The following is a 24375-nucleotide window of genomic DNA, read 5'->3' on the forward strand; positions in this document are numbered from 1 at the left end:
ATTGTTGGCCATCGATGTTTGTTTTTTGATTATTAATTAATTCTCATTATCATCATATACGTCTTTATCGTTTGAAAGTCAATATTCGATTGAAACATTCAAATCAGATCAGAACAGATCAAACACAAACCACAAACAAACAAATAATCAACGACAAGTGCTTCGACCGCATGTATGATAATGATGCGGTCGACACTTACCAAATACGAATACTTAATATACATTGAAACTGATCGACACATGACAAACCAACCAGCTGGATCCAATTGGACCAGATGACACCATTGAATACACACATACATCACACACATACAAATACATCCTAAGCTGTGTGGTGGTATTACTCTCTCTCTCTCTCTCTCTTTCCCTTTTTCATGATTTGTCACATCTTGCCTTTTTTTTGCAAAAAAGCCTTACCATATTTTCACAATTGTATTCAAAAAAATCATTCAATTCAATCCATCCATCCATCCAATCTATTGTTCAATTAGTTTCATTGGTCCATTTGTTTCGGTTATTTTTTTTGCCTTTTCTACCTCATACACACACATAAATGCACATAAACAAAATATCTGGTTCGATGATAATATATATCTCGCGACTTTCATTGATCTTTTTTTTTACTTTGTTCATTATTTCATTGTTCATTGTGATAATCACGGTGGTTAGCATCAAGATGTTGTGGCCAGTATCATCAACAGTTACCAAGAACGATAACAACAAAAAAAACTGTCACGGTTATTATATGGTGGATGAATATTATGGATTCTATTCAGAATGACAAAGAATCTTACTTTCTCTCTTTCTCTCTCTTTCTCTCAAAATCATTATGGTGAATGAATGGTTAAAAAAAAAGTTAAAAGAATAAATATATTCAATTGTTTATTGAGAGAATAGAATCTGCGAAGAATCTTTTCGCAAGTGAATTTATGGAACCACAACTGGCAAGTGCATAACTAATTTTCTTTTATTCTCTTCGTTTTGTTGTTTGCTGTTGCACATTGTGTTTTCTCATTTTTTGTCCACATTTTTTTTCATCTTTGGTTTCATTAAAATCTCTGATCAGGGCCTTTTTTTTGGTATTAAAAAAAAATATTCCTGATCCTGTGTACAAGGTGACAACAATAAGTCAACAAGCAAGCAAAAATTTGTAATAACAGAAGCGAGAATAATTAGCAGCAAACAAAAAGAAAAAGTTGATTTCTCAATTTCAATTGATGATTAACAGGATTTTTTGGTTGATTCTTGGATTCCCCCCATATAAAATATTTTCTAGCATCTGGCTGGTCGATTTTTTTTCTCCTGCGTGCTATACAGCTGTTGTTTTTTTTTGGTATTTGGTTTTTGGTTTGGTGTGTCGCCCGTATCGAAATGATTCAATGAAAACAGAAAGACCGCAAGGTCCAAAAATTTAGTTGCGGTTGCTGTTTTCTATCACATTATCAGGTAGTAGTGTTAGCAGAAAAGCAGAAAAACAAAAAAGACCAACATTTGTTTGATTGTCAAACACCAAAACACCACCAATCATCACCATCATTACGGGTATATATTGATACTATATAGCTGCTGCTACATTTTACATACATACGAACAACATACATACGACATATACATTGATAATATTTCAACATGTGTTACCGGCTACACGGTTAATATATTAATCCGATTAGATTTGCCTTGTGATTCATAATTTTAGCTAAAAGGAAAAAAAGTGAAACACGCGCACAGAGAGAGAGAATATAATGACCAAAAAAGGGAAAAAAAAAATTGTTTCGCTTTTTATGAAGAAAAGCAATCCCCACTCTCTTATATATATTCACACTTTGAATTGATTTCAATATCGATTTTGTTGTTGTTGTTGTTGTTGTTGTTGTTTTTCCATCTTTTGTTCAAGTAATAAGTAATCATCATTGATGATTATTCATGTTGTTTGTTTGGTTTTGGTTGTTTGGTCCTTCAACTTGATAATCTATTTTTACTTTTACTAAATTTTTTCTCTATCAAATTCAATGCTGAATGGAAAGATTTTTTTTCTCTTTTTGTTTTCAAAATTAATTATTTAATACCGGATTCAGACAAGGACAGAATCAATCAATCAAGTTTCAAGTTCATTTTGTAGTTGTAATTTTTTAAGTTGAAATTTAAAAAAAAAAAATCAAGTCACGATAATCATGAATGAATGAATGAATCAAATTCAACAATGACAAACAAATGTATTTTGATTGTTGTTGATTGTACTTGTTAAATAATTCATTTCGGTTTTGTTTCTACCCGAATTCTTTAAGGTTTTTCATTTTTTTCTCTGGAATTTTTTTTGAATCAAATTCCAGAAACAAAAGAAGAAAAAACAAAAAAAAAGGAAGAAAAACCAGATTTTTCACTAAAGTCATTTTGAAACAAACAAAAAATCCGAAAATTATCCGATAATTTGATTTTTTCCATTTGAATTTTTTTTCTCTTGGAATGAATTGACATTTCATTAATTCATTGGCCAATTATGTCAATGGTTTTTTTTGTCGTTCTGCTTGTTTTTGTGATGAATCATGCCCAATCATTCTAATATTTGTCAAATCAGAATAATAATCATCATTATCTGTCATGTTTTTTGTCACACACATTCTTTCGGACAAATCATATTTGTAGCAGGTGGAAACTAAAACAACAACTAAAAAAGTATTTTTTGTTGTTGTCAGTACATCTACTCAATCCAAAAACCGGACTAATATTAGGATTTGGGATTTTGGGATTTCTATTTTCTTCTTTCTTCGGGAAAATCATTTCATTTCATCCCCATAATCATCGTGTATACATCAAGGTGACATTGTCAATTTTTTTTTTTTTTTTGAGAATGACGAAACTAAAACAACAACAGTACAGTTACCTGAATACCCCACTTAGTGATATACAAAAAAAAATATTTACCTTGAATCAAACCAATCCAATCCAATAGAAAATCTACCCACCCACCTACCATTTAAAAAAAAACACAGGTAAAAAACCTGCACTTTTTCAATGATTATAAGCTAAATGTCAACAAAAAAAAATTGTTGAGATTAATTCATTGTCATCACTAAAAAACAAAAAACAAACAATGAAAGAATCTTCAAACAAATCTTATCAACAACAACAACAAAGCAAAACAAAAACATTGAATTTCATTTTATGTTTAGCTGGTTTATGTGTTTCATTTCATTTCTCTATCTTCAAATAGATCTTTCCTTTTTTTTAAAAAGATTAAACTATCAAATTCTTCAATCAAATTCTTACATGTAGTAGTTTTAAATTCTGATCAATCCAACCAAGGTAAATGATACATTTTTGTTTTGCTTTTTTCCCATTACATAATAATAACTAAATGATCCATCCATTCAATCAAAATGGATCATTCTCATCTATTATGTATCAGTATTTTATTTATGAATTAATTATTATTCTGATGATGATGATTTTCTAGTGAAAATAAAATGATTCCAATGATTATTTCTGTATACAGAATCTAGATACTACTATTTAGATCCTTGAAAATAACATACACACGCAAGCGTTCAGGTGTAATGATTCATTAATAATGTAATGTATATATTATATTCAGATTTTTCTTGTTTTGAATTGAATGTCTGAATGTATGAATCAGGAATTTGACAGCATAATAATCATTATATTTTGTAGAAGAAAGAAGAAGAAGAAAATCATTCGATTATTATGATTACAGTTGTTTATTTCCCCCCCCTTCGTTTTTCACCGAAATATTTTTTTTTTTATTCTGCGGACAACCCGGATAAGAATTTACAAACATTCACCATATTGGAAATTCTATATCAGTCATGCTCAAAAAAAAAAAATCAATCAAAAAAATGTCTTTCCTATATATATACATAGGGTGTATTTAGTTTGTTTGTTAGTCAGTTCGTTTGTTTGTTTGTTTGTGTGTTTGTGTGTTTGTGTGTGAAGAAAATGGTGAGGGAAAAAAACTGCAATGCAGTAAATGCAATTCACACTTCCCACTCTCCCTCTCTTTCTTGTTATTCAAAAAAAAGTTGACTTTTACCCCATTGACATTCCATAAACAAAAATAAGGTCGATGGTTAAAAATTCCGGAATTCTATAAGCAGATTCTATAAACATAAAGTGAAACCATATCAAACAAACAAAATAGAAAAAAAAGAGAAGAAAAAGATTCTTGAATCGACCGGCATTATCCGGCATTATTTCTATTTCCTTTTTCTCCTCTTTTTTTAGATTTTAACCGGATAAATCATTCCAAACAGCAGTAGTTGTTGTTGTTGTTATTGGTAATGCGCTGTTGTCACGTTTGGTATGTGTATATATTGCGTGTGTGCATATGTGTGTTTCTGGAACATGCTCTACAATGCAATGCGGTATTTATTTTGTTTTAGAAAAAGAAAAACCGAAAGATATAAAAATAGAATACAGTGAATCAGTGTATTTTGTTTAGTTTTTTTGGTTCAAATTTAAAATGATTTTTCCCCATTTTGATGATGATTATGTTGACCAAAACAATATGTTGAAAATATACTGTATTGACGCTAATAAATGTAGATGAAAGATGATAACCGCTATTGGTTCAGACAAACCGAAGAAGAAAAACAGTACACAGACACACCAGATATATATCACGTTTTTATATATATATCTTTGCGACAATTCTTTTTTGAACAATAATAATAACGGAGGAAAAAAAATAACAGACGACGAATATTGAAGAAACTTTAAAAAAAAATTTCTTTCTTTCATTCATTCAATGATGAGCCAAATGATATTCTTTAATTCTGAATTTGAAACAGGGACATTTGGCTAACCGGTTGTTGTTGTCTTTTGGACAATCCGGAATTATCCGTGTGTGTTTACGTGTGTCTATAATCAGATTAAGAAATTTTAAAATTTAAAAAAAATGAAGATTTTCGAAAAATTAAACGGGAAAAAATTCTTTGTTTAAACTGTGATTTCATTATAAAATCAGTGAGAATCGAATTGTGAATGTTGTGATAAATTCAAAAAAAAAAATTCAAAGTTTTTCTCATTTAGTTTTTTTTTGTTCATTTCTCTTGTTTTGATTTCTAATCATCATCATCATCATTATTGTTTGATTCCTGTTTGTTTGTTTGTTTGTTTTGCTGGCTGGCTGGGTGTAAGAATTGAATTTTCAATCTCAAAGTGTGTGTGTGTTTGAGTGTGATACTTCAATCAATCAATCAATCAATAATCATCTTTTCATTAGGCAAAAATTCTAGTAGATCGATAATACATAATACATTTATTATAAAAAAAACAACAAAAAAAAACTAATTAAATATTCATATTTTTTTTGTGATTTCATTTCATATTCTGAATGATCCCATCATATTCTGTGAAACAAAAATTGAAATCAGCACAAATCATATTCAAATTCTCTCTCTCTCTCTCTCTCTCTCTCTCTCTCTCTCTCTCTCTCTCTCTCTCTCTCTCTCTCTCTCTCTCTCTCTCTCTCTCTTGCATTGTCATTTTCGTTTGATTTGTTACATTTTCCTTCTCTCTTTCTCTCGCAAATTTTATTGATTTTTCATTATTGATTTTTTTTCTGTTTTAATTAACATATTTATTGCTCTAATTTAGTGATAATCGATAAATTAATTGATCAGAATTGACCTGTGATTTTGTTTTTTGTTTTGTTTTGTTTCGGGTGTTTAAACCTTGGTTATTTTTCTCTTGTTTGTTCTGTCATTTTTCTTTGGCCAAAGTGTGATTTACATTACAAACATACATTGCACACACACACACCGCAAAATACAGAGTGATTAAACCAGTGATCATCAACATGATAATCGAGAAATAATTTTTTCTGATTATTCATTATTGATTTCTCCTGAATAATTTGCTTTTTCCTCATTTCAATTTGATTTTCTAGTTAAATTTTGTTTTGTTTTGTTATTTTCTTTCAATTAGAGCAGAACACACATAGAAAAGAATCAAAAAATTTGTTCTTAGAATCCCTTAGATTTTACAAAAAATAAATATCAAAGTTTTTTCATCAAATCAATGATTATCGAATGCTAAATGATGTCCAATACATTTGGTCGTCGTTCTGAATCATCATCACCAATATCATCATCGATTTATCGACGTATTTCACCAACAACAAATATGGCTACAAATCAACGAACACGAACACCATCACCAATATCAAGATATTCACCATCAGCACAACCACCACCACCACCAACGCCACCATCATCGTCATCATCCTTATCAACAACTATAAAACCATCATGTAATTTTCGTTATGTAGGATGTTATTTACTAATTATTATTAGTGATGGTTGTGATCAATTAAGACAACAATCATGGTTAAGACAACAAAAATCATCGAATAATTTACAACCGCAACAACAACAACAATCTGAATTGGATAAATTTAATAGTCGATGGACAAGTGGTTTTGTTGCTAAAGTTATACAACAAATTCGTAAAGGTTAGTTATACTATAAATGTTTAATATATGTTCCTTTTCGCTAATATCAAACTCAAACCAAATCAGTGAAGAAAAGAAAAAATAGAAAATTCTGCAGTCATTCATTCATTCATCTAATTTTCTATTTTCGATTTCTACATCTGGATTGTCGCATTGATCCAATACGCATGAATAAAATGCTTTAGCTAAATGATGATGATGAGTTTTTCTGGTTATTTTTTGGTTGTTCCCCATTTGAAATGTATATGTTGTGTGTGTGTGGGTGAGTGTATTGAAAGGTGATGAAAGAAGAGATGGGGGTAGGGCTTTCAACAACGAAGAAAAAACGAAAGAAAGCAAAACGCACACAGGAACTGGAAGCCATACTAATCCGTTATTTTTGGATTGTTTTACAACCAAAAGAATAATAATTTTTACCTTTTTTTTCTTTCTTTTTTTCTTTCTTTCACATAGGTTTAATTATTTGGCAATCAACTAATAATATAAATAATAATGAAAATGATGATTTAAATGAATTACAATCATTTTTAGATAATTTGGATGAAAATGGAAAAAAATTAAATATTTTTAATAATAATGATGATAATGGTAATGTTTTTTAAATGTGTAAAAATGAATGACCATTGACAAAACACTGAATAACATTGATTAATTGAAAATTTTTTTGTTTGTTTGTTACAGGCCAAATATTATTTCAATATGCACAAAAATCATTGGCAATAGAAGTTTTATGTAATCCAACATTATTTACATTAAATCAATGTTTAAAAAATATATTACATTCACCAACTGGACAAATACAGATTATTTATGCTGGTGCAACATTTTTCGAAACAGGTTCTTGGTTATTATCGGATGGTACATTTTCTGCATATAATTTTTATGAATTAATCGATGAAATTGAATTAACGAAAAAACAAAATGATTTGGAAAATATTAATAATTTAAATAAGGATATTATAAATGATCCATGTAATGGACATTTATCAATTGCTGAACATCTTAGTTCACATGATATTATTGTTTATTTACATACTGAACCGGCTGGTGAATGGGCTATATTACAAAATATATTTTCACAACATCATATTGATACTAGATCATTGAAAAAATCAATAACATCATCATTAATTTTTAATGATCTTAATAATCGATCTTCTGGTAGTAGTAATAGATCAAATATCAATACAAACAATCGTTATAATCAAAAACGAACAGTTTCAACAGTTTCTACATCGAAATCGAATGGCCAAATGATTGTTGATAATATACGTCGTTATCTTTTTCATTTTGAATTAAATCCAGAAAATGAATATATAAATCAATTGGATACATTACCTGGGAAAGTAACACAAAATTTGCTCAATTTTTTGGGTGATCAACTTGCATGGCATTTTGAATGGTTAATGAAACAATCAAAAAAAAATTATTATGGTATTGAACGTGGAAATTCATTAGCATCGATTATTTATAAACAAGATCCAATCGATACAGTTGGATTTGTACGATTACAACAACCAACAATGTATATATTTCCAAGTGGTCAAGGTGATTGTGCATTATTATCATTAGATAGTGGTTTTACAATGTTACTTGATGCTGGATATATGTCGGCACCATTTACAATATGGCCTTTTATTAAACATTTGCAACGTCTTGATTCGATTGTGGTAAGTTTTATATATAAAAGTTTTAATAAAATATTCTTTTAATTACAAAATCAATTACTTTTAAAATTCTCTAGGTAACACATTTGGGTGAAGATAATTTTTTTGGTTTATTAAGTTTATTAACATTAAAATCAATACGACAACAATATAATCCAGATAATACATTTGGTCAATGTCCACGAATTGGTTATCTTTTTTGTAATGATCATATAATTTCTGGACTTAATCAATCACCAACACCACCACCAGCAACATCAATGGAAACATCAACGATTGATCAACGAAATGATGAACAACCATTCATTTTAGATGATCATCGTATATCATTAAATGAATTGAATAGACAATTATTTCAAACAATGAATGAATTAAATATACAACCATTAGCTTGTATACGAAATATTGATTCATTGAATAATAATGAAAAAATGAAAAAAGAATCAACACGTGATACAAAATCAATTTCACATCCACCACCACCACCAACACCAATAACATTATATCATAAAGTAGGTGTAGGTACATTATATATGTATGTATTGAATCCAACATTAGATCGTATAATGGCAAGTAATAATAACAGTAATATTGATAATGGTGGTTCTCATCGAACAAATTCAAGTGGACGTTCAACACCTACGATTCAACAACAACAACAACAACATCAAGAATCCATTGATATAAAAAAAGATGAACAAGAAAAAAATATTTCCGAATCAGATCAACAATCAATTTGTAGTTTATTAATATGGCGACCACATAATCCAAATAAACGTATATTACGTATATTATTTCCAGGAAATTGTACACAAAAACAAATATTGAATGGTTTTCAATCATTAATGATTATATCAAAATTTGAACAAACAAATCAAACAGTGAATGATTCAAATGGATCAAGTCGTTTATCAAGACGTTTTATGCCAACACGTAAACAATTAAATCAATCAAATCAACAACTATCATCAACATTAACAGAACGTTCAGATGAATTGAATAAATCAAATATTTCTGAATTATTAGAATTAGATTTATTATTACATCAACAAACACCATGTACTGGTGATGAATTAGAAAAACAGTTTAAATTAAAATATGAAAAAACAATACAAACAACAATTTTAACAACAAAATCATTACATCAATTTGGTCGTTCATTATCGGTAGCACCGAATTTATTACGTTCACATCAACAGAAAGCAACTACTAGTAGTGGTGGTCGAATTTCATTAACAACTAAATCAAAACAACAACAACAACAGCAAGCAAATAAACGATCCGAAACACCAATTAGTAGATATAGTAGATTTCGTTCAATGTCACCACCACGAACAACAACAACAACAACAAAAATTCAATCAAAATCAAATAAAGTAATTAATAATACAGAATCGATAAATATTAATCGTCGTCAACAGCCAATTCAATCAGCAGCAGCGATGCCAAGAGCTATTAAGCAACAGCAAGCGATTCAGAATTATTCTACGGTTGGCAATCGACAAATACAATCATCGAATGTTAAAAATATACAACAAAATCTAGATAAAATATCTACACAACAATCAAATTATATTACATCAACATCAACAACAATGGCAAAATTACCACCATTACCACCAAAAACTAAACAAAAACCTAAACGTATTACACCGACAACAACAGCAGCAACAACAACAACAATGGCAAGTGGAATTAGTAAACAGATTGGATCAATATCAAATAGAATGATGATGATGAATGAACAAAAAAATCAAATAATTGAAAAAATGGAAGAATCAATACCAAGACCAGTTATACGTAGAAAATTAATTGATCCGAAACAAAAAAGTAATAACGATGATAATGATGATACAAAAGAAAAAGAAAATAATGAACAATTACAAATAGTATCATCCGAAGCAATGAGTGAAGAAACAAGTATACGTTCATCAACCGATGAAGAAGTACGTAAAATAACTAAACGAATGGAACAAGAACAAAGAAAAACTGAATCGGTTATGCGTGCTGCTGCTGTTGAATTGGCTAAAAATGATTATCAACAAGAGGAAATTTCATCGAAAAATCAACAACAAACTGAACAAACTGATGATGATGATGAAACATCAATAACAACTGGTCAAACAACAACAACTGCTGGACAAGAAATAATTGATTATGAAACAGATCATGATCAATTAGATAGTTTAACATCGAATGATGTTGATAATGAACAATATTTAGAACTTTTACAATCATCAAATACGAATGAAACAATCGATAGTAAAGATTTACAACAACAATCGATTGTTGATGAGAAAATTACTACAAATGAATTGGAAGCAAATCAAATTTTACAACAAGAATTACAAAAATCAAAAATAATTGATATGGAAAATCAAGAAAATTCTGATTCATCGACTGAAAAATTAGAACAACAAATTGATGAAATCGATAATAATAAAGATCAGAATAATAATCTGACAAATGAACAGAATGTTAATGTTGAAAATGTGATCGAACGGAAATCTGTGCCTGAATCGATAACAAAAACAGACACTAATAAAATTTTAGACACTGTGATATTAAGTGATTTTGAAATGAAATCTAATGATGGTTTAAACGAAGTGCCTAAAACTACTTTAGACGAATTAGTGATAAAAAATGAAATTCAACAAGCAAAAGAAGAGCCATCTATGAATCAAGAAATGAATCAAAAAAATGTTGATGAAATCATAGATGAAAAATTAAAAAGTGAAACATATAATGTTCAGAGAAAATTATCAGAAAAAGATGAACAAGAAAAACAAAATGATGAAAAAGAAATGACTGAGACTTTAATGAGATCAACGAATATTGAAGAAAAAGAACCAGTGAAAGACGAACCAACGATAATCGAAGAAAAAGAATCAGCAAAAGACGAACCATCGAAAATCGAAGGAAAAGAACCAGTGAAAGACGAACCATCAAAAATCGACGAAACAGAATCAGTAAAAGACAAACCAACGATAGTCAACGAAACAGAACAAATGAAAGAAGAAACATCGATAGTCAAAGAAACAGAACAAGTGAAAGACGAACCATCGAAAATCGACGAAACAGAATCAGTAAAAGACGAATTATCGAAAATCGAAGAAAAAGAAACAATGAAAGACGAAACATCGATAGTCAAAGAAACAGAACAAGTGAAAGAAGAAACATCGAAAATCGAAATACCAGAAACAGAATCAGCAAAAGACGAATTATCGAAAATCGAAGAAAAAGAAACAATGAAAGACGAAACATCGATAGTCAAAGAAACAGAACAAGTGAAAGAAGAAACATCGATTGTCAAAGAAACAGAATCAATAAAAGACAAACAAACGATAATCGAAGAAAAAGAAGCAGTGAAAGACGAAACATCGATAGTCAAAGAAACAGAACAAGTGAAAGAAGAAACATCGATTGTCAAAGAAACAGAATCAATAAAAGACAAACAAACGATAATCGAAGAAAAAGAAACAATGGAAGAGGAACCAACGATAATCAAAGAAACAGAATCAGTAAAAGACGAAAGATCGAAAATCGAAATACCAGAAACAGAATCAGTAAAAGACAAACCAACGATAATCGAAGAAAAAGAAGAATTGAAAGACGTACCAACGAAAATCGAGGAAACAGAACCAGTAGTAAAAGACAAACCAACGAAAATCGAAGAAAAAGAATCAGCAAAAGACGAACCGTCGAAAATCGAAATACCAGAAACAGAATCAGTAAAAGACAAACCAACGATAATCGAAGAAAAAGAACCAGTGAAAGATGAACCAACGATAATGAAAGAAATAGATGCTTTGAAAGACGAAACATCGAAAATAGAAATATCAGAAACCGAATCAGTAAATGACGAACCATCTATAGTCAAAGAAATGGAACAAGTGAAAGACGAACCATCGAAAATCGACGAAAAAGAACCAGTGAAACAGGAAGCATCGCAAATCGAAGAAAAAGAACCAGTGAAAGACGAACCAACGATAATCGATGAAACAGAAGCAATAAAAGACGAACCAACGATAGGCAAAGAAATAGAAGCAATGAAAGATGAACCATCAAAAATCGAAATACCAGAAACAGAACCAATGAAAGAGGAAACAACGATAGTCAAAGAAATGGAACAAGTGAAAGACGAACCAACGATAATCGAAGAAACAGAACCAATGAAAGAGGAAACAACGATAGTCAAAGAAATAGAACCAGTAAAAGAGGAATCAACAAATATCGAAATACCAGAAACAGAAACAGTAACAGACGAACCATCGATAGTGAAGAACGAGCCATCGATAGTTAAAGAAACAGAATCAGTGAAAGAAGAAGCATCGAAAATCAAAGAAACAGAAACAGTGAAAGAGGAACCATCGATAGAGAAAGAAAAAGAAACAGTGAAAGATGAAACATCGATAGTCAAAGAAACTGAACCAGTGAAAGAGGAAGAATCGCAAATCAAAATACCAGAAACAGAACCTGTGAAGGAAGAAGGATCGATAGTCAAAGAAACGAAAAAATTAAAAAACGAAACTTCGCAAATTGAAGAAAAAGAAAAAGAGAAATACGAACCAACGATAGTCAAAGAAACAGAATCAGTAAAAGACGAACTATCCAAAATCGAAAAAACAGAACCAGTGAAAGACGAAACATCGAAAATCGAAATATCAGAAATAGAACCCTCAATTGTCAAAGAAACAGAAATAACAAAAGAAGAACCAACGATAATCAAAGAAACAGAGGCATTGAATGACGAATCATCAAAAATCGAGAAACCAGAAACAGAATCATCGATAGTGAAAGAAGCAGTACCAGTAAAAGAAGAAAAAATGAATGATGAAACATCGATAGTCAAAGAAACAGTACCAATGGAAGGCGAATCGTCGAAAATCGAAGAAACAAAACTATCGATCATGAAAGAAATGGAATCAACTAAAGAAGAACCTTTGAAAGCGAAAGAAACAGTACCAATGGAAGGCGAATCGTCGAAAATCGAAATACCAAAAACAGAACCATCGATTATAAAGGAACAGGAACAGACAAAAGAGAATCAATCTATAGTCAAAGAAACAGAATTAGTAAAAGACGAACCATCGATAGTGGAAGAAACAGATTCAGTTAAAGACAAGCCATCGATAGTCAAAGAAACAGAATTAGTAAAAGACGAACCATCGATAGTGGAAGAAACAGATTCAGTTAAAGACGAGCCATCGATAGTCAAAGAAACAGAATTAGTAAAAGACGAACCATCGATAGTGGAAGAAACAGATTCAGTTAAAGACGAGCCATCGATAGTCAAAGAAACAGAATTAGTAAAAGACGAACCATCGATAGTGGAAGAAACAGATTCAGTTAAAGACGAACCATCTATAGTCAAAGAAACAGAATCAACAGAAGATGAACCAACGGAAATCAAAATACCTGAAACAGAACCATCGATAGTCAATGAAATAGAACCAGTGGAAAATGAACCATCGAATATTGAAATAAAAGAAACACAATCATCCATAGTCAATGATGAAGAACCAATAAAAGAGGAACTATCGAAAATCAAAATACCAGAAACAGAATCAGTAAAAGACAAACCAACGATAATCGAAGAAAATGAACCAGTAAAGGAAGAATCATCGAAAATCGAAATACCAGAAACAGAATCAGTAAAAGACAAACCAACAATAATCGAAGAAAATGAACCAGTAAAAGAAGAATCATCGAAAATCGAAATACCAGAAACAGAATCAGTAAAAGACAAACCAACGATAATCGAAGAAAATGAACCAGTAAAAGAAGAATCATCGAAAATCGAAATACCAGAAACAGAATCAGTAAAAGACAAACCAACAATAATCGAAGAAAATGAACCAGTAAAAGAAGAATCATCGAAAATCGAAATACCAGAAACAGAATCAGTAAAAGACAAACCAACGATAATCGAAGAAAAAGAACCAGTGAAAGATGAAACATCGATAGTCAAAGAAAAAGAATCCGTAAAAGACAAACCAACGATAATCGAAGAAAAAGAACCAGTGAAAGATGAAACATCGATAGTCAAAGAAAAAGAATCCGTAAAAGACAAACCAACGATAATCGAAGAAAAAGAACCAGTGAAAGATGAAACATCGATAGTCAAAGAAAAAGAATCCGTAAAAGACGAACCAACGATAATCGAAGAAAAAGAAGCAGTGAAAGAGGAACCAACGATAGTCAACGAAAAAGAACCAGTAAAAGACAAACCAACGATAATCGAAGAAAAAGAATCCGTAAAAGACGAACCAACGATAATAGAAGAAAAAGAAGCAGTGAAAGAAGAGCCATCGAAAATCGAAGAAAAAGAAACATTAAAAGATGAACCAACGATAATCAAAGAAAAAGAAGCAGTTAAAGAGGAATCATCGATAGTGAAAGAAGAGCCAATGATAGTCAAAGAAACGGAAAGAGTTAAATCGGAACCATCGATTCTCAAAGAAATGGAATCGACTGAAGAAGATCTCTCGATAGTCAAAGTAGCAGAACCAATGAAAGATGAAAGATCGATAGTCAAGGAAACAGAATCAGTAAAAGACCAATCATCGATAGTGAAGGACCAGCCATCGATAGTCAAAGAAACAGAACCAGTGAAAGACGAAACATCGAAAATCGAATTACCAGAAACAGAATCAGTTAAAGACAAATCAACGATAATCGAAGAAACAGAGCCAATGAAAGACGAAACATCGAAAATCGTGGAAAAAGATGCAGTGAAAGAGAAACAAACAATAGTAGAAGAAAAAGAATCAGTAAAAGATGAAACAACGATAATAGAAGAAAAAGAATCAGTAAAAGATGAACCAACGATAATAGAAGAAAAAGAACCAGAGCAAATTGAAATTGAAAAAACCGAATCAATGAAAATCGAAAATAAAAAAACCGAACAAAATAATTATGAAATAGGCAAAATAAAAATCGAAGAATTAGAACAACAAGTGAATGATGAACAACTTGCAAAATTCAAATTTGATGATAAAGTTACCGATACTCAATCAACAAAAGTTGAATTGAAAGAACCAATACAATTGAAAAAAGAATCGATTTTAGTTGAATCATCATCATCGGAAATGTTGCTCAAATCAGAATCCATTACTTCTAATGAAGAAGAAGTAGAAGAAAAAGTTACAATTGTCCAAACATTAAATGATCAAGTGTCTGAACAAATTTCAAATGATGATAAAATAGATAAATTATCAGCTGATAAAATAATTTTGATTGAACAACAACATTCACAATCATCCGTTTCATTATTATCCGATGATATTAAACATATCAAAGAAGAAATTTCTATTGAACATAGTGATAAATTGGATAATGATGAAATGATTGAACAAATTGATAAACAAATTGCCGAACATGATAAAGATGATGATCATTTGGAAGCCGAACATGAAGATTCCGATCATTTGGATCAACAAATTGATTTCAAAGATAAAAATAATGATAATGATAATAATTATTCTGTGATCAAAAATGATGAAAATAATGTGATACCAATTGAAAATGAAATAGATAGTGTTAAAGAATCAACAACAACAACAACAATAAATAAATCTTTTCTACATCCAGGTAATCGATCTGATGATGAGAATATCGATGATGATAAAGAAATTAATAATGATAAGGATATGGAATTGATTGAACAATGCACTGTAAATATATCATTTTTACATCCTAATCCTTCAGAGAGCAATGTATATCAGAATGAAATTGAAAAATCTTCAGAAATGATTGAAACAGAAATAATGAAATCATCGATAGTCAAAGATGAAAAAGAACAGATAAAAGAGGAACCTTTAATAGTCAAAGAAACAGAATCAGCAAAAGAAGAACCAACGGAAATCAAAATATTTGAAACAGAGCCATCGATAGTCAAAGAAATAGAACCAGTGGAAAATGAATCATCGAATATTGAAATAAAAGAAACACAACCATCCATAGTCAAAGAAGAAGAATCAGTAAAAGAAGAACCAGTGAAAGACGAAACATCGAAAATCGTAGAAAAAGAAGTAGTGAAAGAGAAACCAACGATAATCGAAGAAAAAGAGGCAGTGAAAGAGGAACCAACGATAGTCAAAGAAACAGAATCAGTAAAAGACGAACTATCGAAAATCGAAGAAAAAGAACATGAGAAAGAGGAACCAACGATAATCGAAGAAAAAGAAACATTGAAAAATGAGACATCAATTGTCAAAGAAACAGAATCAATGAAAGACGAAACATCGCAAAACGAAATATCAGAAATCGAAGTATCAGATTCATCGATAGTCAAAGAAATAGAACCAGTGGAAAATGAATCAGTAAAAGACGAACCAACGATAATCGAAGAAATAGAAGCAGTGAAAGACGAAACATCGAAAATCGTAGAAAAAGAAGAAGTGAAAGAGAAACCAACGATAATCGAAGAAAAAGAATCCGAAGAGGAATTATCGATAGTGAACGAAGAGCCATTGATAGTCAAAGAAACGGAAAGAGTTAAATCGGAACCATCGATTCTCAAAGAAATGGAATCGACTGAAGAAGATCTCTCGATAGTCAAAGAAGCAGAACCAGTGAAAGATGAAACATCGATAGTCAAGGTAACAGAATCAGTAAAAGACAAAACATCGAAAATCGAAGAAAAAGAAACAGTGAAAGACGAACCATCGATAGTGAAGATCGAGCCATCTATAGTCAAAGAAACAGTACCAGTGAAAGACGAAACATCGAAAATCGAAGAAACAGAACAAGTGAAAGAAGAACCTCCGATAATCGAAGAAAAAGAAGCAGTGAAAGAGGAACTATCAAAAATCGAATTACCAGAAAAAGAAACAATGAAAGAGAAACCAACGATAATCGAAGAAAAAGAATCCGTAAAAGACGAACCAACGATAATGAAAGAAACAGATTCAGTGAAAGAAGAGCCATCGATAGTTAAAGAAACAGAACCAGTGAAAGAGGAAGCATCGAAAATCGAAATACCAGAAACAGAATCAGTAAAAGACGAATCATCGATAATGAAAGAAACAGATTCATTGAAAGAGGAACCAACGATAGTCAAAGAAACAGAATCAGTAAAAGACGAACCATCAATGGTTGAAGAAACAGATTCAGTGAAAGAGGAAGCATCGATAATCGAGATACCAGAAGCAGAATCATCGATAGTGAGAGAAACAGCAACAGTAAAAGATGAACCATCGATAGTCAAAGATACAGGAAAAATGAAAGACGAGCCTTCAATTTTAAAAGAAGAACCATCTGAAGAAAAACGATCCAAAATCAAATTTCCAGAGGAGCCATTGATAGTCAAAGAAACGGAATCAGTTAAAGTGGAACCATCGATTCACAAAGAAATGGAATCGACTGAAGAAGATCTCTCGATAGTCAAAGAAGCGGAACCAGTGAAAGATGAAACATCGAAAATCAAAGAAAATGAAGTCGTTAAAGAAGAACCAATGATAATCGAAGAAAAAGAATCAATAAAAGACGAACCAACAATAGTCAAAGAAACAGAATCAGTAAAAGACGAACCAACGATAGTGAAAGAAGAGAAAATGATAGTCAAAGAAAAGGAAATAGTTAAATCAGAACCATCGATTCTCAAAGAAATTGAATCGACTGAAGAAGATCTCTCGATAGTCAAAGAAGCAGAACCAATGAAAGATGAGAGATCGATAGTCAAGGAAACAGAATCAGTAAAAGACGAATCATCGATTGTAAAGGATCAGCCATCGATAGTCAAAGAAATAGAACCAGTGAAAGACGAACCAACAAACATCGAAGTTCCAGAAATATCAGAAATAAAACCATCGATAGTTGAAGAAAAAGAAACAGTAAAAGAGGAAGTATCAATAGTCAAAGAAACAGAACCAGTAAAAGATGAATCATCGAAAATCGAAATACCAGAAACAAAACCAACGATAGTCAAAGAAAAAGAATCAGTGGAAAGCGAACCATCGAAAATCGAAGAAAAAGAATCAGTAAAAGACGAACCAACGATAGTCAAAGAAACAGAATCAGTAAAAGACGAACCAACGATAGTCAAAGAAACAGAATCAGTAAAAGACGAACCAACGATAGTCAAAGAAACAGAATCAGTAAAAGACGAACCAACGATAGTCAAAGAAACAGAATCAGTAAAAGACGAACCAACGATAGTCAAAGAAACAGAATCAGTAAAAGACGAACCAACGATAGTCAAAGAAACAGAATCAGTAAAGGACGAACCAACGATAGTCAAAGAAAAAGAATTGAAAGACGTACCATCGAAAATTGAAATACCAGAAACAGAACCAATTAAAGATGAAACATCGATAATCAAAGAAATCAAACCAGTTAAAGATGAATCAACAAAAATCGAAGAAAAAGAGCCAGTAAAACAGGAATCATCGAAAATCAAAATACCAGAAACAGAATCAGTGAAAAATGAAACATCGAAAATCGGAATACCAGAAATAGAACCAGTTAAAGATGAATCAACAAAAATCGAAGAAAATGAAACATTGAAAGAGGAATCATCGATAGTCAAAGAAACGGATCCAGTAAAAAAGGAACTATCAATTGTCAAAGAAAATGAACCAACGATAGTCAAAGAAATAGAATCTGTGGAAAACGAACCATCGAAAGTCGAAGAAAAAGAAGCAGTCGCAGAGGAAGTTTCGAAAATCGTAATACCAGAAACAGAATCAGTAAAAGACGAACCAACGATAGTCAAAGAAAAAGAAGCTGTGAAAGAGGAAGCATCTAAAATCAAAATACCAGAAACAGAATCATCGATAATAAAAGAGACAGAACAACAAGTGAAAAAAGAAGAAGTACCTTCGATAGTTCCAGAAGTAGAACCATCGAAAATCGATGTTCCAAAAACAGAACCATTAAAAATTTCAGAAACCGAATCATCTATAATCAAAGAAACAGAACAAGTAAAGATGAAAATCGATGATTCATTTCAAACAGAACAAGAAACAAGTATTGAAGATGCCGTACCAATAACAATGATGACAGCTGATGATAAAGAAGCCAATACAATACAATGGATATTACAACATGCTCAAATAACCACTGATGATCATCACGATGATCACGATGATGATGAATTTACGATGCGACACAAAAGTAAACAAACCATTTTCATTGAAAAAGATCCGATTGAAACATCATTTATTTCTGAATCAAAAACGAATGAGGAAAAAATAAAAGAATCCATAAAAGATATTAGCCAAATTACAACTACTGCAGAAGATTTTCATACAAAAGCACAAAAACATTTAGATAGTCAATTAAAACCAGTTATAAAACAAAGAATGGATAATATTTTTTCTTCCGAAACAATATCAACATTGAATGATTATTTAGAAAGTAAAAATACATCGAAAGTAATTGAAAATCTACAACAACAATGTTATAATGTTATTGGACAAACAAATCAACTATTATTTGATATGGATGAAAAAATTATTGAAGTTAATAATTGTCATCAACAATCATTAGCTGCAACTAATGTTGATATTTTTACAAATCAATCAACAACATTGGATACTGGTAAGTTATCATTGGAAAAATTACCTGTCAAATAAACGACTAATGAATGCCATTTGAATGTTATTTTTTTTTCTTCGATGCTTTAGCTGATACAACAACAACCAAAAGTTTTGCTGATACAATTTCCATAACAAGTCAATCAAGTATGATTGATAATAATAATAAAGAAGAATCGGTGATCACTTCGCAGCCAGAAAAGATTGAAAATAAAGAATCGACAAAAATGGAAACTATTTCACAACAACCACCAGAAGAAGAAGAAGAATCATTTGATTCAAAAAACCTTGTAACAAAAATCGAATCAACAAAGACAATGACCGAAATTCCATTTGCTGTTGCTGCTGCTGCTGATTCCAGTGAAAAAGTTTCATCATTCGATGATCAACAATCGACCGAATTTGATGAGAAACATATTGATGATAATAGTAGCAATAGTAATAGTAATAATCGAATGGAACGAACACAAATGGTAATCAATCGTTTTGATTCAAAATCATTGATTGATGATCAATTAAAACAACAAGAATGGGAAACAGCAAAAATTTATGAATCGCAAATATGTGTTAATGTTGGTCAAACAATCGCAACAGCAACAACCGATCGTAATAATAATCAAATCGATGATGATGATGATGATGATGATGAAATTGTGAAGAAAAAATTTTCAAAAATCTCTATTTTACCAATGCAATCAGTAGCTACTACAAGTTCAACATCAACAATAACAACAACATCCAAGCATGATTTAACTACTGGCCATGTTTCAGGTAAGCTGATAATTTATTCAGTTTTACAAAGAAAATTCTAATAATAATATTTTTTTCCCCTCATAATCATTGCATTATAATTTCAGACAAACAAATAAGCGAGCAAACAAGCAAAATATTTTCATCGGATGATTCTAGATTGAAAAAATCATTCAATATCAGTGAATTACCGAATTTATCAACGTTGGAAAGTCCTAATATAATTAGTACATTTATGGCAAGTAGTAAAATGACCGAAAAATTAGAGCCTGTAAAAGCAACCGAAAATATAATGTTAATAACCGAACCATATGAACAAAATCCATCAACTTCGGATATATTTTCAACTAAACAAATTAGGATGATGATTAATCCATCAATGACAGAATTATTAAAGGATAATGATGATGATGATGATGATCAACAAAAAATTAGTAAAGAAATGTCAATTAGGTCAACAGTTACTACTACTACTGCAAGTAGTCATAGTAGTAGCGATGATGGTGCAAATCGTCGGTTAATTGTTACCGAACAGCAACAATTACCCGAAGTTATTTATACAATGACTAAAAAAACGACAACAAAAAAACAATTTGATGTTGATCGAGATTGGGATGAACCAATGGCATTACCAACACCACAACCACCACCAATTAGTTCATCATCACAATCATATTATCATCATCAAAGTCAAAATAGTCGAAATAATAATGCTACAATGATGATGGGAAGAAATCGTTTTTCCGATCAAACAACAACAACAACATCAACAATAAATCCAGTTTATGTTGAATTAGCCTATGTACCTGGACATGGAAAACGTGGTTATTGTGATGAAGAATTTTTTAAAAAAATACGTGCACGTTATTATGTATTTTCCGGTGTACAACCATCAAGACAAATATTAGATTCATTATTGAATGGTGTTAAAACATGGTTAACAGTAGAAGAAAAAATTAATAATGATAATAATCAAAATCAAAATCAATCAACAACCATCAATGTAACAATTATACCAACATATGAATCAGAAACAATGTTATGTTGGTATGCTGATAATAAACAACAATTAGAAATGCTTGGTATTGAAATTGTTTCAGCTGCAAATCGTTGTTGGTTATCATTAGATCAGATTGATTTACAACAACAACAACAACAACAACAACAACAATCATCATCATCAAATCAACAACAACAATCATCAAATAATCAACAACAACAATTATCGGATGATATTTGTTTTGCATATAAAATTGAATTTTAAACTAAACTAAAATGATGTTTTCTTTTTCCTTTTAAAATTAGATTAGTTCAAAATTCTAGTGTTTTTCTTTCTTTTTTTTGAATCATTCCAGCACACAAACACAAGCAAACAAAAATTTTTGAATTTTTTTTTCAAATCAATATTTATTTGAAATGGATATAGAAAAAAGAAAAAAGTTGAAAATAAAATTTTCCTCGTAAAAAAACAATCAATGGTTTTGTTCCTGTGTTTTTCTGTGTTCTTTGTGATTTTCTCTTCATTCTAGGGGCCTTGTTTTTTCATTTTTTCCATTTGATCAAAATGTAATTGTTTTTCTAAACTTGATGCTTTACCAAGAATAGTTGCCGTTGGTGATGGTGGACGTACAGCAAAATTTTTCTGATCATTATATTCATCAATATAAGGTTTTACAATACGCCATATTTTTTGTTGTTGTAATAAATCTGTAACAGCATTTATATCAGTATTCATTATACGATCTTTATCCCATGGTCTGAATTTAAAAATTTTGAAAAAATTTGAAAAAATGGATCGAAAATTAAATAAAAATTAACACATACTTAACTTCACGACGAACAATTTGATAAACAGCTTCTAATGGTTTTGTTGTACGTAATGGTCGTAAAAATTCTATTGCTTGACATGCAGCCAATAGTTCAATAGCAATAATACGTTGAACATTTTCAATTACTTGTAATACTTTTCTGGCTGAAAATCCACCCATTGATACATGATCTTCTTGTCCGGCTGATGTTGATAATGAATCAACTGATGCTGGATGACAAAGTACTTTGTTTTCGGAAACTAAAATCAATATAAAAAACAACAAAAAATTCAATTCAAATTTCAAATCAAAATTTATCAATTTTTTTGTTTTTACCAAGTGCTGCTGCTGTACAATGAGCAATCATAAAACCAGAATTAAGACCACCATTTTTAACAAGAAATGCCGGTAAACCAGATTGTGCTGGATTAACTAAACGTTCAATACGTCTTTCACTCATACTACCTAATTCATGTACAGCAATTGCTAAATAATCCAATGCTTTTGCTGGATATTCACCATGAAAATTACCCGATGAAATAATTTCCGATCGTTCAACAAATACCAATGGATTATCAGTGGCTGAATTCATTTCAGTTGTTATAATTTTACGTACAAAATCAATTGTATCATAAACAACACCATGTACTTGTGGACAACATCTTAATGTATATGCATCTTGTACTCTATTACAAAATCTATGTGATTCAGCAATCTGTGATGGAAATATTGCTGAATTTAATATTGAACGAATTCTTTTTGCAACAGCAGCTTGTCCTGGATGTGGACGAATTTTTTGTATATCCGGATCAAATGCACGTGTTGTACCTTTTAATACTTCTAATGTCATACCAGCAACAATATCAGCTTGTCGTATTAAAAATGATGATTGTTCAACAGCTTCAGCACCTAATGATGTTATTAATTGTGTACCATTTATTAATGCTAATGCTTCTTTTGGTTTAAGATTCAGTGGTTTAAGATTATGTGATTCAAGTACATATTTTGCATCAGACCAACCACTTTCAGGTGACCACATTTTACCTTCACCAATCAATCCTAATGCTAAATGTGCTAATGGTGCTAAATCACCTGATGCACCAACAGTACCTTTTTCTGGTACCCATGATAAACATGATTCATTAAATGCATCGATTAATTGTTGTAATGTTTCTAATGATATTCCTGAATAACCTTTTGCCAATATATTTATACGTAATGCTAATAACATTCTTGTACGAAATGGTGATAATGGATTACCAACACCAGCCGAATGGCTACGTATTAAATTATATTGTAATTCAATTAAATTTTCACCACTAATCAATGTTGTTGCAAATTTTCCAAAACCAGTATTAACACCATAAACAACTTTATTTTCACGTAATATTCGTTCTAACATATCACGACAGGCTTTAATTTTTTCTTGTGAATCTGGTGCAAGCTATATATATTGAATAGATAATGTTAAATTCAAATTTTAAAAAAATCAATCAATCAATCAATTACCTTAATTTTATAATAACCTTGTCCAAGATTAAGTAAATCATCGGTTGATAATTGATTACCATTTAAATTAATATATTCAAATGTTTTTTGTTTGATTTGCATTTCTGAACTTGCTTTTTCCGGTATATAATGTACTTCAAGATTACCAGTAACCATTGTTTTTTTATCACTTTCAAGAACTTTTTATAAATAAATTTTTTGTAAATTAAAAAATTATAAACAAAAACAACAACAATAATAATAATAATTTTAAAACATACCAATACAAACAAAATCATTATCATCTAAAACATCGGCAACCAAATCTTCTGGATCTAATATTGAACCACCTTTTGCTTTACGTATTTCTTCAACAATTTCAATTGATGAATCATTTTTTTTAATTGATGTTGCTGATTGTGTTTGTCGTAATTTTATATATTTATTCAATGCTTCATTACCTAAATATTTTATTGTTAATTCGGTTGGTTTTGGTACTGGTACTGTAAACCAATCACCTTTAACACGTACAGATATTTTCATTATGATGATGAGGATTTGGAAAGAATTTTTCAAATGATTTTAACACGTCGATGACAGAATGAATGAATGAATGAATGAATGAAAAAAAAACGATAAAAGGAAAATCCCAT

General features: G+C 30.5%; 2 protein-coding genes across 4 annotated transcripts; one reads left to right on the forward strand and one right to left on the reverse strand.

The window, feature by feature from the left end:
* Positions 1-3097: 3097 nt before the first annotated feature.
* On the forward strand, positions 3098-21902 carry LOC113794683 (uncharacterized). 3 transcript variants are annotated; one of them, XM_075819937.1, is made up of 7 exons: positions 3098-3303; positions 5944-6469; positions 6923-7057; positions 7151-8139; positions 8214-19680; positions 19767-20447; positions 20534-21902. In XM_075819937.1, the coding sequence occupies exons 2-7, from the start codon at positions 6055-6057 to the stop codon at positions 21688-21690; spliced, it is 14844 nt and encodes a 4947-aa protein (XP_075676052.1). In that variant the 5' UTR covers positions 3098-3303; positions 5944-6054; the 3' UTR covers positions 21691-21902. The 3 variants fall into 3 exon arrangements, with proteins under 3 accessions (XP_075676052.1, XP_075676054.1, XP_075676053.1); XM_075819939.1 differs by having other exon boundaries at positions 5949-6469; XM_075819938.1 differs by lacking the exon at positions 3098-3303 and having other exon boundaries at positions 5551-6469.
* On the reverse strand, positions 21806-24375 carry LOC113794717 (histidine ammonia-lyase-like). Its single transcript, XM_027344849.2, has 5 exons — positions 24004-24375; positions 23744-23922; positions 22571-23678; positions 22251-22494; positions 21806-22183 (listed from the first exon to the last, which is right to left on the reverse strand). Exons 1-5 carry the CDS (start codon positions 24263-24265, stop codon positions 21952-21954), a joined length of 2025 nt encoding a protein of 674 aa, XP_027200650.2. The 5' UTR covers positions 24266-24375; the 3' UTR covers positions 21806-21951.

The sequence above is a fragment of the Dermatophagoides pteronyssinus genome, unplaced genomic scaffold (genome assembly GCF_027571235.1).
Source record: "Dermatophagoides pteronyssinus isolate colony J.1.1.1.1 unplaced genomic scaffold, Derpt_VIB-CSIC_2022.12 sq0005, whole genome shotgun sequence".
NCBI classification, from domain to species: domain Eukaryota; kingdom Metazoa; phylum Arthropoda; class Arachnida; order Sarcoptiformes; family Pyroglyphidae; genus Dermatophagoides; species Dermatophagoides pteronyssinus.